Genomic DNA, 13,485 nt, shown 5'->3' on the forward strand with positions numbered 1-13,485 from the left:
CGCGCAAATGAAACCAATATGTTACAAGTTGGTCACTAGCTGTGCGCCCAGAGTTTTCTTTTTCCTATACGACTCTGAGAGAACCTGACTAAAGAGCCCAACCGTATCCACAGCGGCAGTAGCAGAGGCAAGTGGAGTTTTATTTGATCTCTGCAAGTTGCGCTCTTGAGAACCTCGAGTTGGAACCACGAGTTGGAACCGCGAGTTGGAAACCACGAGTTGAATCCGACGAGCAGCAACGCTATATCAATATCACCAGACAACGACGGGAATGAGCCATGTGAAGAAATAGTGCGCCACTCTCCAATGATCTATTAGTTCTATTAGTGTAACATGTACCGGTACATAGCGGTAGAATCCAATTGCAAATGCATCACTTGCGCTTAAGTCCACGTCTAGCTACCCAAGCCTCGGAACCAACTCCGCTGTTCACGTCGAAAGAGACGTAGGCCTGTTCTCCACCCTTTCGAGAGTCCCACAGCTCGTAGACAGGCAGGGGAATACGTCCTCGGACCAGCACAATGGCCTTATCGGCTGCAAGCTGCGCGTTGAGCAGAGATGCTGATACAGGGGTATGCAAACGGACGCTAGCTCCTGCAAATTGCACCATGGCCTGTCCAAGACACTCGCCCTGCGGAATGTCAAAGTTGGGCAGGTACTGGAGTCCGTCGGGGGTGATTTCCGCGTGCTTGACGGTCTTCTTGTCCATCGTCATGACGGCCAAAAGAGTGGAGTTGGTAGACAGTGCCACATCGGCCAGATCAACGCCCTCAGAGTCGAGAATACCAACGTAAACAGACTCCAGACCCACCTCGAGGGCCGGGAGGTCGCTCAAATGAGACGCAAGATTGCCTCCGTGCAGATACGTGACAGTCTGGAGCGAGTGTTGTTCTGCACCTGTGAAACGTGGAGGCTCTGCATCTGGAGCATCGAGAACGTGCGATCGGGCCTTGACGGATTCAGCCAGTCGCGCCTGGTCGGCGTCGACGCCGGGATCACGTGTAAACACCACGTCTGACGGCTTCACATGATCTATGAGCTGTCGCAGAAGATCGTGTCCCGCAGCACGCACCCAGCCGCAGGTATTGAACACCAGGGGCAGCTTGAGACCCTTGGCGAAGTCGATAACTGCCTTACACGCCTCAATGTACCCCCTGGTGTCATCTTTGGGGTTGTTGTAACCCACAAACCGACTGTAGGTGGGGGCTGTAACGTGTGTGAAGGAGGGTCCCAGAATGGAATAGGGACTAAGGTGACCTGCGCCAATAACAGTCACAGACACCTGACCGGGGGCAGTGAACTCGCAATTGCTAGGATCTAGATCCACAAACGCCACAGAGGTGCCGGTCTTTTTGGTGGTCATGAACGCACTCAAGTATTTACAAAAGGTGGACTTGCCGGTGTTTTGAGAGCCCACTACCATGGTGGAGGAGTGCTTGAGTCGCCGAATGTCGTCACACACTTCGGCCCATTCGTCATAGATGCCGGGAATGACCGCTGCCTGCGATTTCGTCACTACACTGGCTGTGTTGTAGATTCTGCTGTAGTTGCTGCCGTCATCCTCAGAGCAGTGCCACAATTGACGCACAAACGGCACAATGTTGCCCGAGGACATCTTCCCAAAGTTGCTGACCGTAATCAACGGGTTTTCTGACCGTCGCGGCATTGCTGCGATCTCCACAATGACCGAGGATCCCTCCAATTGATGCAATGCCTCCATGACGTCTTCGTCCCCCGATTCTCGAGTTTCGGGAGCTCCAGCAGCAGCCTCGATTTGAGGAAGAGCGTGAGACGCGGGCGCAAACACGGGAATATCGACCGGAGAGTTGATGTTCACCAGAGCTCCGTTGATATGGATAACTCCACTCCACACCGTGACTACATAGGCTCCCCGTAGAACGATGGTTTCTTTGAATTTCATGCCGTGGAAAACTCGCGATCGACCGCGAGTCTCATCTCGTACCACCTTGGTGTTCTTTGCACTGAAATCAAAAGTGCTGAGCTGTCTGACGGCCTCATCTTCTTCGGTGATGCTGATGAACGACTCCTCTGCATCCGGAGAGTCCAGAGGAGGGTTGGTGACCACAACGACTTCGGGATCCGAATCCTCCGAGCTGATGACCTGTTTTTTCGTCGGCTTCAGCGCACTCAACGCACTTTTCCGCTTCGTCATGGTGGCTTTGAAAAGATTTCAACTACCCAGTGTTTTTTCTCACATACATGCACATGCATAATAATTTTCGAATAGAGTTTGGGGGGGGGGGAAAGAGGAGCGGATTATACGAATGATATTGGGGGTGATTTTGGGGGCGATTTCGTGTGACAAACATGAAATATCATTGCATTAAACCGCTAACAATGTTGTCATATCCATTGTGTCAAAATTACAACTCCGTCGGATCATTTTTGAGCGTACTACATTGTGTTCTCTAGACCCCTACTTTTCCCAAACCAATGATACAAATCTATAATGCTAGTTATTTACTGCTTGCCTCGCTTCTTGTTGAGCACCTGCTTCATCTCCTCCTCGTCCGAGTCAGGCAGAGCAATCTCGTTCTCGTCCTCGTCCTCTTCGTCACTTTCTTCGTCCTCGTCCTCGTCCTCATCATCCTCACCTTCGTCCCCCTCACCCATCTCGACATCGTCATCATCGCCCATGGCCATGATCTCGGACATGTCGTCTTCCTCATCGTCTTCGTCAATGTCCTCTTCGCCCTCGACAAACTCGACCTCGGAGTCGGACTCCTCGTCGTCGTCGTTGGCGCCGTGGCTGGCGTTTCGCAGTTCCATCTGGGCCTCAAGCATCTCCAGACGGCCCTCCAGAGCCAGCAGACGATCCAGTGTGTTGACTCGGGTATTAAGAGCCTTGTGAAGTCGCGACACAGTCACCAGCAGCTTGGGCACGGTCACCAGGTATCCTCCATGTGCCACCATGACCCACTTGATCCAGGCGTTGAACTGTCGGCCTCTAGAGGGTTGGGCGGTCATCTTGGCAGCCAAACGCTCCAAAAGTAGCACGGCCAGATTACTGTTGAGTCGCTGGACGGTAGACTTGATGCCCTCCTCGTCTCGGAAAAGGAGACACGACTCGAGCAGATCGTCGTCGTCGGACTTGATGGCCTGGGTAAGAACAGTGGATAGAGATCCCATGGTCGGGGGAGCAGTTCCGGAAAGTCCGCTCTTGGTGGTCTTGTTTTCTCGCTTGAGAGCGTCCATCTTTTCGGCCAGAGTGGCAGACTCGTCGTCATCGGACTCGTCGCTTCCTACACCGTTCTCCAGCTGTGAATAGTCGTCTCCAGCAGCAATGATAGCGTCCTCCTCGTTGTAGGACACGGGCACAGTTCGCTCCTCGGTGTAGTGGTTTGCGGCGTTTTTGGGGTCGTGCACCACCGTCATGGTGGGCTCGGTCTCCAGAGCAGCCAGAGTCACGTGTGCAAACTGGGCCTGGGCCCGCTCGGTGTACGAGTAGTAGGCCTCCTTGGCGGTGAGCGCGATGGCGTCGATGACGAGGTTCTGGCCGGCAGCCTTAGTGCCCCGCTCCAGGTCCAGCGATGCAAACGAGGACTTGGTGACAATGCTCTTGCGCTTTCCCTTCTTGCTGTTGGGGGTGGATCCGTTAGTCTGGGCGAGCTGGAAGAACTCGGCGGCTCCTCCCTCTGTCAGGGCGGTGAGAATGTCGCCGTTCATGGAGACACGGTGGGCACCCGACTCGGCCATGAGCACCAGCACAATTTTCTTCTGAGCCACGTTAACCACGTTGATGAGACGGTCGCCAGCAACGGCAGCAACAAGGTCACCTCGAACACACAGCTCGGTGACAGTAGAGGTGTGCGAGGGGATATCAAACAGAGCCGAGTCAAACGAGACGGCCGACGAGTCATCGCCCTGGGGGCCGTAGACGGCGATGTTGTGGGTGGCCAGCAGCACGTTACCCGAGGGCAGAACGGCCACCAGCTTGGCGCCGGTCTTGTCCACAGATCGTTCCACAGAAGAGCCCTTCCACACGTTCAAAAGACCTCGGTTGTCAAGCGAGTAGGTGGTGCCGGAGTTGGCGTCGACGTCAAAGTCGGCCACAGGCAGAGAATGGCCGCCTCGGAGAGCAGACACAAGCTTGGCCTGGGCGGGAGAAAAAGTGAGAATGTCGCCCCGGTTGGTTCCCACAGAAACTAGATATTCCTCGGAAGAAGCAGCCGCCGAGTCCTGGGTCTTGGTCTTCTTGCGTCGAGAAGACGACGAGGCGCCCTCGCCAACGTTCTTGGTCCACTTGAGAGCAGTCACAGTGGTGCCCTTCTCCAACACAAACTCCACGGGCTGGAGACTGGCATTGGCGCCTGAGACCGCCTGGACACGGATCTTGTGCTGGTTAAGCGCACTTGTGACGCTGGCGTACTGCGTGAGAGCGGGATCGAATCGAGACAGCTGTTCCGACATGATGTGTGTGAGTTGTGGTGGAATTATCTGGCTTGCCTGATGGTTGTCCAAGTGCAGGAAAAAATAATTTAAACTCTGAATTTTTTTTCTGCATGAAAATTGACCGAGACTTGTATTGTAACAAGTACATCTGGTGTGGTAGAAGAACAGAGCAGAGAGCGTTGGAGTTGCGGGGAAGCGTGGAAACGGGGAGTTTTGGGGGGTTCCGACTCTTCGGTGTCGACCCGAAACGTGCTCGACACAAAATATCTCCTCGTATTTGCCACTATATGTCATTCTCGATGATCCACCGTAAACGAGGTTACTTTAGCATCACAACGGGGAATCGAACTGGCGCGCTGTCGAACGGTAGAGGAGTTGGCAGGCGGCGTTGGTTCGATTTTGACCTGTGCCCGGAATGGGAAACATTTAGTTGTCGTGTAAATCCTCCAAGACGAGACGGTCGCAACAAACCAACTCAACCATAGTACACCATTGTACAGGAGCTGTACAGTAGCTACACGCCCATAACGATCCCACCAATACCAGATTGACTCATGCACTAGGGTTAGTCACCGACAACACATAATCTGTTTGTCTCCAAATGCTCAACGAAATACCACACTTTGGACCAAACCGGTCCGATAGTCGTGATAAACACCCCCGGTTTACTCACTAGCCGAAAAACTGGACCCCTTGCAAGTATTTGTTGGCGTTTTAACAGCTATGTAACCCCGATGGTCTAAACTGAGCTTGTTCATTGTCACCAATGTTGTGGTTCGGAGTGCAACAGAACAACCCAAAGTCGGTTCTTGTCGCCAACAGCCGGCTGTTCCCTCCTTGGTCTCCCCCCTCCCTCCCCGCCCCCACAAAATTGCTCTGCGACGTCTCATTGAGTCTGAGCTACGTCTCATTGAGTCTGTGCTACGTCTCATCGAGTGTTTGCCATCACGTGACGGGCCCAAAAAAAAAAGGTTTCTCTTTGAGTTCCCGCATTTTAAGCTCATTCTGGAACCTTAAACGGGGTAGTAGTTGGATGATGGATGAGAATGAATTGACTGACAAACTTGTACGTGTTTTGAGGGAACAGGGTTGGTTGCCCAAAGGCACCAAAATCAACAGATTAAGAGTGGGAAATACAATTCTTGGGGCGTGGCTCTGGGGGGGGTATGTAGGATCACGTGACCTGGCTGGATCGGTGGCGCCGTTCTCCCAGTGCGACTTGCACTTTCCTGTAGGGTGGCTATCACTGTTTACGACTCTTGAACTCTATCTTTGGGAGCTCGAAAAATATATAAACATGCATAAAGCATACAAGGCGCGTAAGAGCGACGAGTCCACCACGGCACAACCACACGTTTACCACAACATACACGCAGTGAAATGAGCGACAGAGAAACTTCAGGGAATGACGACCTTTCGTTGCCCAAGGGTGAGTAGAGCCGGAGGGGGGGTTGTGTTTGTGTTTGTGTTTCTGTTTGTGGGGGGTTGAAAGTTGTGGGTCGGTTATTAACCCAGCCACGGTGCAGAAGATAGTGAGCGAAATCATTCCGTCAGACCTGGCGTTTGCCAAGGACACCCGCGACGTGTTGATCGAGTGCTGCATCGAGTTCATCATGATGCTGAGCACCGAAAGCAACGAGATTGCCGAGAAGGAGAGCAAGAAGACGATTGCGCCGGAACATGTCATCAAGGCTCTGCAGGAGCTGGGATTCATAGACTACATTGAGCCCATCAAGGACCTGATTGTGGAGCACAAGGAGGCGCTCAAGTCGCGGGAGAAGAAGGTTGGAAAGCTGGAGCAGTCGGGCATGACCGAGGAGGAGCTGTTGAGAAAGCAGGAGGAAATGTTTGCTGCCGCCAGAAGCAAGCTCAACAACAACGCATAGGGTGGGGGAGGGGGACAATGAGGTGGCGACACCAAACGGTTGGATAATGGGATAATGGGATAAATGGGCTGGTTAGGACAATGTGTGCTACATACAGGATAGTCTACGTGTGGTCGATGTGACGACAGTTGCATCCACGAAACGTACTAATTGATACTGTGGTGTTGGCTCTATGTCAACATCTTTTGGCATGGTGATCTAGAGTAGCGGCCGAGCCGGTTCCGCGGGTGTATATAGATGTATCATATTTGATTTGCATAGGCACCTTTTGGATTGGATTGGATTGGATTTCACCAAGACCAGTCCTTTTTTTTTTTTTTTTTTTTTTTTTTTGAAAAAACAAAAAAGGGAAAATATTTTTTTCTTCTGCATTTATTTCCAAAAAAACTCGGCTGATGAACAAATAGTTGAGTTTACAGTTGAGATTTACTTGACAAAAACATTGTTTTTGGCCTCGATCTGAGACACGCTACAACTCGGCGAGCATCGATATTTTCACAGATTGGACCCTGTACATATAAGCACAGTACCAACAGCCCCTCTGACACCTCTCAAGCGTTTGTAGCTCTTTTCAACCAGCCATTTTAGCACATGTCTGTGTCTGCGACTTTGGTTTCTTTTCTGAAAAACTATTGCAACTTCTTGGGCAACAGCAAGCAGTGACCGCGAAAATGCACGTATAACAAAGGGTACAGGAGTCCAAATCTATTTTTTGAAAGTAAAAAATAAAATGCCAGACTCGTGTGTATCCGACGATACAGCTCTCGCGCCCTGTGCATTGTATTATATGTTTCTACAGCCAAACCAAAAGTGCCCCAGCAGCCTACATTGAATTTCCCTTGATGCGTTACCCTACCTTCAACGCTAAGGTTAACGTAACCCATCAAAATATAGGGAGGTATGGAAAAAAAAAAAGGTAGCATTACATTGCACCGAGTGTCCACGCTATCTGAGAACGACAAATACAGCAAGATGGACACAAACGCGCTGTACTCGTGCTTCGAGGCCACCACCAACGGCAACCCCAACACCATCAAGCAGGCCGAGGCCCAGCTCAAGGAGGTGGACAAGATGCCCGGCTTCATCCACAGCTGTCTGGACATTGTTCGGGAGCCCCAGGCGTCGGACAATGTGCGCAAGGCCGCCTCGGTCTATCTCAAGAACATGGTCACTCGAAACTGGAACCCCCACACCTCTTCCAAGAAGCTGATCCGGGTCGAGGAGAAGCCCGAGTTCCGGGAGAAGCTGGTGCCTACTCTTGTATCTGTGTCCGGGGCTGAGGGCGTCAATTCGCTGCTGCGATCTCAGCTGGTGGCCATGCTGGCATACATTGTCGTGCTGGACTACCCCAAGGACTGGCCATCTCTGCTGGGCCAGGCTGAGCAGCTGCTTCAGAGCGAGTCGGACCAGGACAAATTCACCGGCGTGCTGATCCTCACCGAAGTCACCAAGCGATACCGATACACCACCGGCGAGAGCCGAGCGCACCTCAACGAGATCATCACACGCACTTTCCCCACGTTGCTGCTGTTTGGCCAATCGCTGGTGAATCAGGACTCGTACTACGCTGGCGACATGCTGCGACACATTCTTAAAATGTACAAGTACGCCACCTACTACAAGCTGCCCGTGGAGCTGCAGGGCGACGATTCTCTGCGGCCCTGGGCCGAGCTGCATCTCAACGCCATCACCCGAACCCTGCCCCAGGAGGTACTGGCTCTGGACGTGGAGGACCGTGAGCTGCATCCCTGGACAAAGTGCCAGAAGTGGGGCTACGCCAACCTCTACCGAATCTACCACCGATACGGCGCCGAGTCGGTCGTGGCCGCCGAGTACGAGGCCTTCAGCGCCCGATTCAACTCTCAGTACGTGCCCGAGATTCTGCGGGCCTACTTCCAGCGCATCGAGGGCTGGGCCAAGGGTGAGATCTGGATCTCCGGCAAGTCGCTCTACAAGCTCGTCTACTTTCTGGAGGACTGCATCCGAGTCAAGGAGAACTGGCACTTGATCCAGGACCACATTGACACTATTGTGCGTCACGTGGTCTTCCCGCTGCTGTGTCTGACTGAGAACGACCTCGAGGCGTTTGAGGACGAGCCCGTGGAGTACATTCATCGACGAATCGATGTCTACGACGAAAACCCCACCGCCGACATGGCCGCCACCTCTTTCCTCATCACCCTGGTCGAGAAGCGGCCCTCCTGTCTGCCTTCTGTGCTGCAGCTGGTCCAGGAGACAGTGCAGGCCAACTCTGGCAACGGAGAGCTCGAGCCCGCCATTAAGCGTGAGTCTGCGCTGCGAATGTTGGGTGCCATCTCCCATCTCATTATCATGAAGAAGAAGAATGCCCAGTTCCGAACCATGATCGAGCCATTCCTCATGGAGTACGTGGTGCCCGATTTCACCTCCCCCCACGGCTTTATGCGAGCACGAGCCTGCGAGATGGTCAACTCGTACGCCGACATTGAGTTCCAGAACCAGGACACGGTGCGAACTCTCTACAGCAAGGTGCTGGTCTGTCTGCAGGACCAGCACCTGCCTGTGCGAGCCGAGGCTGCTCTGGCTCTGCAGCCTCTGATCCAGATTGACGACGTGCGTGTGGCGCTGGCAGACAACATCACCGCCATCATGCAGCAGCTGCTGGAGCTGTCCAACGAGATTGAGCTGGATGCCATCTCGGCCGTCATGGAGAACTTTGTGGACTCCTTCTCCGAGCAGCTGGCGCCCTTCGCTGTTCAGCTCGCCACCCAGCTGCGAGACCAGTTTATGCGAATCGCCCAGGAGCTGTGTGAGAAGAAGAACCCCGACCCGGATGCCGACGACAACTTTGATTTCTACGCCGACGAAGACAAGACTCTGGCTGCCGAGGGTATTCTCAACACCATCATTACCCTCATCATGGCCATGGACAACTCCGTGGAGTCCATCTATGCCATTGAGGAGGTGCTGATGCCCGTGTACAAGCTGGTTCTGGAGCAGGGTCTGGTCGAGTTCCTGGCCGCCATTCTCGAGCTCATTGAGGATACCACCTTCTGCACAAAGTCCATCTCGCCCAACATGTGGGCCATCTTTGCGGTGCTGTCGGATACGTTTGTGGAGCACGCCATGGACTTCATTGAGGAATTGCAGCCCGTGTTGGAGAACTACATGAACTACGGTGCCGACCAGCTCAAGCAGAACCCCACCTTCATTGCCAAGATCTGGCACATCATCGAGTCTGTTCTCACCGAAAATGAGGGCCGGCTGTCCTGGCAGGAAAAGGTGTACGCCTGTCGACTTATTCAGGCTCTCGTGCTCAACTTCCACGGCCACGTGGACGAGTACGTGGAGCGAATCGTCAAGCACACCGTGTCGATTCTGGTTGCCGAGCCTAACCCCGAGGAGCCCATGAAGCCCGTCTTCCGTCTGCATTTGATTGAGAACATTCTGTCGTGTCTCATCTACAACCCCGTGGCCACCATTGGCCTCCTGGAGCAGGTCAACTTCACTGCGCCCTTCTTCTCCATGTGGTTCGAGAACATGGAGCAGTTCACCCGAGTCAACGACAAGAAGCTCATTTGTCTTGCTCTGCTAGCAGTGATCAACAACGCTGCTGCTCTGCCCGAGGCTCTGCAGCAGAACCTTCCCTCTCTGTTCCAGGGACTGGTGTCTGTCATGGGCACTCTTCCCGCTGCTGAGAAGCACAAGGAGGAGGTGTCCAAGGAGTTCGATCCCACCCTCGGCTCAGATCTGGCTGCATACACTGGCGAGCACTTTGACTATGACGACGAGGAGGACTTCAACCCCGCTGACCTGCCCGAGGGCGAAGAGGAGGACGAGGAGGATGAGGACGAGGCCTATGCCAAGCTGTTGCAGTCGGAGAGCATTCTCAGTGGCGGCTTCCGATTCGACGACGGAGATACCGTGGAAGAGGAGGGTCTGGTGGACAACCCCACCGACAGCGTCAACATGTACGCGCAGTTCAAGCAGCAGGTGGAGGCGCTCTCACAGAGCAACTCTGGATTGTACCAGACTCTGGTATCTTCTCTTACTCCTGACCAGGTCAAGGTTGTTGAGAACATGTACCAGCGAGCCGACCAAGCTCCTCGACAGTAAACAGTCAAGGTGAAAAATAGAGCACTGATCACAGTGGTAGATAGTTAACAGAAGAATGAAGTATGTATGGGGAATGAGCCACGTGGTTGTAAATCAGACAATATCACGTGTCGAGGAACAATAGTACGAGTACTGGCAGTCTATGCTGTCTGGATAGGCCGATACTGCTTTGATTCTACTGTACAGTTTTTTACCAACTAAGTCTAAGTAATTTTGGAGACTCTTTCATCACAAAACTGATGTTCCTCGACACAAGTTGCAACTTGCAAGTCCCTCATACTCTTTACAGCTGTCTTTTCAAATACTGTCTTCACTATATAGAAATGTTGAATTCATAAATAACTTCCTCTCAGCCACTTAAACGGGCAGAGGGAACTGGCCGGCCCAGTTGGAGATCTCGGTCTTGAGAGCCTCGATCTTGGGGTTGCCACCAGCCTGGGCAGCAGCCTTGAAGTCCTTGAGCTTGTTGGCCTCCTTGGGCAGTCCCTGCTGGATCTCAATGGCGAGATCGACGGCTTGCGAGATGTAGTTGGCAATCTTCTTGAAGTCCTCCTCGCCGAAGCCTCGGGTGGACATGGCGGGAGCACCGATTCGGACACCACCGGGGACAAGGGCAGACTTGTCACCGGGGATGGAGTTCTTGTTGAGAGCAATGTTGATCTGCTCGCAAACAGTCTCGACTCGAGCACCGTCAATGCCCTTGTCTCGCAGGGAAACCAGAACCATGTGGGAGTCGGTTCCGCCGGACACGAGGTTGTAACCGAGCTTGTTGAACTCGGTCTCCAGAGCCTTGGCGTTCTTGAGAACCTGCTCCTGGTACTCCCGGAAAGTGGGGTCAGCAGCCTGCTTCAGGGCAACGGCCAGAGCGGTGATGGTGTGGTTGTGGGGACCTCCCTGGTGGCCGGGGAAGACGGAGAAGTTGATGGGGTTCTCAAGGTCGTAGAGAATCTCCTTACCAGTCTTGGGGTCGACGGATCGGACACCTCGTCGGAAAAAGATCATGGCACCTCGGGGGCCTCGCAGAGACTTGTGGGTGGTGGTGGTGACAATGTCAGCGTACTCAAAGGGAGAGGGGATGACACCGGCGGCGATCAGGCCGGAAATATGGGCCATGTCGACAACGAGGTAAGCGCCAACCTTGTCGGCAATCTCTCGCATTCGCTTGTAGTCAATGAGTCGGCAGTAAGCGGAGGTTCCGGCAACCAGAACCTTGGGTCGATAGAGGATGGCAGTCTTCTCGAGCATGTCGTAGTCGATGATGCCGGTCTCGAGGTCGACTCGGTAGGGCATGGTCTCGAAGTAGGTGGAGACGGCGGAGATCTTTCGGTTGTCGGTCTGGTAACCGTGAGAAAGATGGCCTCCGTGGGGCAGATCAAGACCCATGAGTCGATCGTGGGGCTTCATGATGGCCTGATAGACCTGGAGGTTTGCGGGAGAGCCAGACAGGGTCTGGACGTTGACGCCCCACTTGTCGGGGGTGACGCCGAAGGCCTTGAGGGCTCGGTTCTGGCACAGAGTCTCGATTCGGTCAATGTGCTGGTTACCACCGTAGTATCGGGCGCCGGGGTATCCCTCGGAGTACTTGTTGCACATGGGAGATCCAAGGGCGTCGAAAACAGACTTGGAGGTGAAGTTTTCGGAGGCAATGAGGACGATGGAGTGCTTCTGTCGGTCAATCTCGTCCTTCATGATGCCCTCGACCTCGGGGTCGAGGTCGTGGAGGGAGGCTTCAATGAGCTGGGTTAGTATGGGTCATTGAGCGTGCGTCGCACTTGTCCAGTCATTACACTGTGTGTGTGTTGAGGATATGGCGTGAGTGTATATTTAAGAAACGCCCCACAGCCGGAACACAGACGTTACCAGACATTATCGCACCTCTACAGGCACCTTCATAGCATCAACCAATTGGTCACAAAACACAATTGCAATTGCAATTGTTGTGTACCGTCTGGATTTGCACTGTTACGACGTGTCCGTGTCACGGTGTCATCAAAATTGGTGAGGTTACACATAACACCGGTTCTGTTGCGGGGCGATTCTGCGGTTGTGTGTCTCTTGTGCACAGACAATTCCTCATCGCTGTTACTCACATCCTTATGGTTGTTGGAAAGGGCGTATGAAGACATGGTGGAGATGTGTTCGATCAATGGTGGTTCAGGCACTACTGTGGAGAGCAGAACCGTGGAGTTATAACTGCACAAATTTTTTGGCTTTAAATTTGCACCGCTATTGGGTCTGCAGAACTCTGTTGGGGTCCAGGTCACCGCCCTGCAAAGCAGCTGAGCTGTGGGTCGCGAGGAGATAAGGGCATGTGTGGAGTGCAGCCTGAGTTGCGGCGCCCTGGTCGTCTCGGATCCATTCCACTTGTGCCTCTCTACCAGCTCCGTCGTGTGTTCTTCCCATCTAAGGCGGGAAAAAATTTTAGTTTGGTGTGGAAAACGGGCCCTTTTCCCCCGGGAGACTTCTTTTTTTTTTTTTTTTTTTGCCTGCCCTCACAAACTTACAATTTTATTTTTTTTGGCGTGAACGAAAACGTCACTTTGACTTGTCCCACCCTTTGCTCTGTACACCCGCACCTTGGAGCACGCTCTATGCATGTGACTCACATTGGGTTTTGGTGGAAAAGAAAATGGCATCGGACCCGAGTTGAGCAGGAGGAGGATGGGTGGTTGAGATCGGACCTATTTGAATGGCGAGCCAACTACAGATATCGAGTCACTTTGACCGACGTCGCATCGGCATACACGCCCACCAATAGGGACATCACAATGACTCACTCCACAGCTCATGTATCGTGCTAGCACCGATACTTGTTGCTACTAGATCCACACGCCAATTAGCTGCAAGTACATACGATACGATACCAAAAAACTGGTAGGTGAGACGATACAGTACAGCGACGTACACTCCCCAGGTCACTCCAGGTCACCCAGGTCACTCCAGGTCACTCCAGGTCACCAAACACACTCGGGATCGTTCCGGGTATAGAACGGTAATTGGCGGATGGGTCTGGAATCAACACTGGATCAAGCAGATGCACATGTGCCCAGCAGTGGATAGACAGATCCAGACCACTGTAAAGGGCAGAAGG

At 53.2% G+C, this 13,485-nt stretch overlaps 7 protein-coding genes across 7 annotated transcripts; 4 read left to right on the forward strand and 3 right to left on the reverse strand.

The window, feature by feature from the left end:
* Positions 1 to 373: 373 nt before the first annotated feature.
* YALI1_E19458g (uncharacterized protein) lies at positions 374 to 2,173 on the reverse strand (the record flags this gene model as incomplete). The annotated part of the gene is made up of 1 exon (XM_504013.3): positions 374 to 2,173. The coding sequence occupies one exon, from the start codon at positions 2,171 to 2,173 to the stop codon at positions 374 to 376; it is 1,800 nt and encodes a 599-aa protein (XP_504013.3).
* A 308-nt stretch (positions 2,174 to 2,481) lies between these two features.
* On the reverse strand, positions 2,482 to 4,707 carry YALI1_E19483g (uncharacterized protein; the record flags this gene model as incomplete). The annotated part of the gene is made up of 1 exon (XM_504014.3): positions 2,482 to 4,707. One exon carries the CDS (start codon positions 4,705 to 4,707, stop codon positions 2,482 to 2,484), a length of 2,226 nt encoding a protein of 741 aa, XP_504014.3.
* A 472-nt stretch (positions 4,708 to 5,179) lies between these two features.
* On the forward strand, positions 5,180 to 5,797 carry YALI1_E19488g (uncharacterized protein; the record flags this gene model as incomplete). The annotated part of the gene is made up of 1 exon (XM_068283018.1): positions 5,180 to 5,797. One exon carries the CDS (start codon positions 5,180 to 5,182, stop codon positions 5,795 to 5,797), a length of 618 nt encoding a protein of 205 aa, XP_068139119.1.
* On the forward strand, positions 5,794 to 6,299 carry YALI1_E19494g (uncharacterized protein; the record flags this gene model as incomplete). Its single annotated transcript, XM_504015.4, has 2 exons — positions 5,794 to 5,842; positions 5,929 to 6,299. The coding sequence occupies 2 exons, from the start codon at positions 5,794 to 5,796 to the stop codon at positions 6,297 to 6,299; spliced, it is 420 nt and encodes a 139-aa protein (XP_504015.2).
* A 900-nt stretch (positions 6,300 to 7,199) lies between these two features.
* YALI1_E19508g (uncharacterized protein) lies at positions 7,200 to 10,394 on the forward strand (the record flags this gene model as incomplete). The annotated part of the gene is made up of 1 exon (XM_504016.3): positions 7,200 to 10,394. The coding sequence occupies one exon, from the start codon at positions 7,200 to 7,202 to the stop codon at positions 10,392 to 10,394; it is 3,195 nt and encodes a 1,064-aa protein (XP_504016.3).
* Positions 10,395 to 10,751: 357 nt separating this feature from the next.
* On the reverse strand, positions 10,752 to 12,520 carry YALI1_E19557g (uncharacterized protein; the record flags this gene model as incomplete). The annotated part of the gene is made up of 2 exons (XM_504017.3): positions 10,752 to 12,131; positions 12,485 to 12,520. 2 exons carry the CDS (start codon positions 12,518 to 12,520, stop codon positions 10,752 to 10,754), a joined length of 1,416 nt encoding a protein of 471 aa, XP_504017.1.
* Positions 12,521 to 12,703: 183 nt separating this feature from the next.
* Positions 12,704 to 13,195, forward strand: YALI1_E19563g (uncharacterized protein; the record flags this gene model as incomplete). Its single annotated transcript, XM_068283019.1, has 1 exon — positions 12,704 to 13,195. The coding sequence occupies one exon, from the start codon at positions 12,704 to 12,706 to the stop codon at positions 13,193 to 13,195; it is 492 nt and encodes a 163-aa protein (XP_068139120.1).
* Positions 13,196 to 13,485: the final 290 nt, after the last annotated feature.

This window comes from Yarrowia lipolytica, chromosome 1E, assembly GCF_001761485.1.
Source record: "Yarrowia lipolytica chromosome 1E, complete sequence".
In the NCBI taxonomy this organism is placed as follows: Eukaryota; Fungi; Ascomycota; class Dipodascomycetes; order Dipodascales; genus Yarrowia; species Yarrowia lipolytica.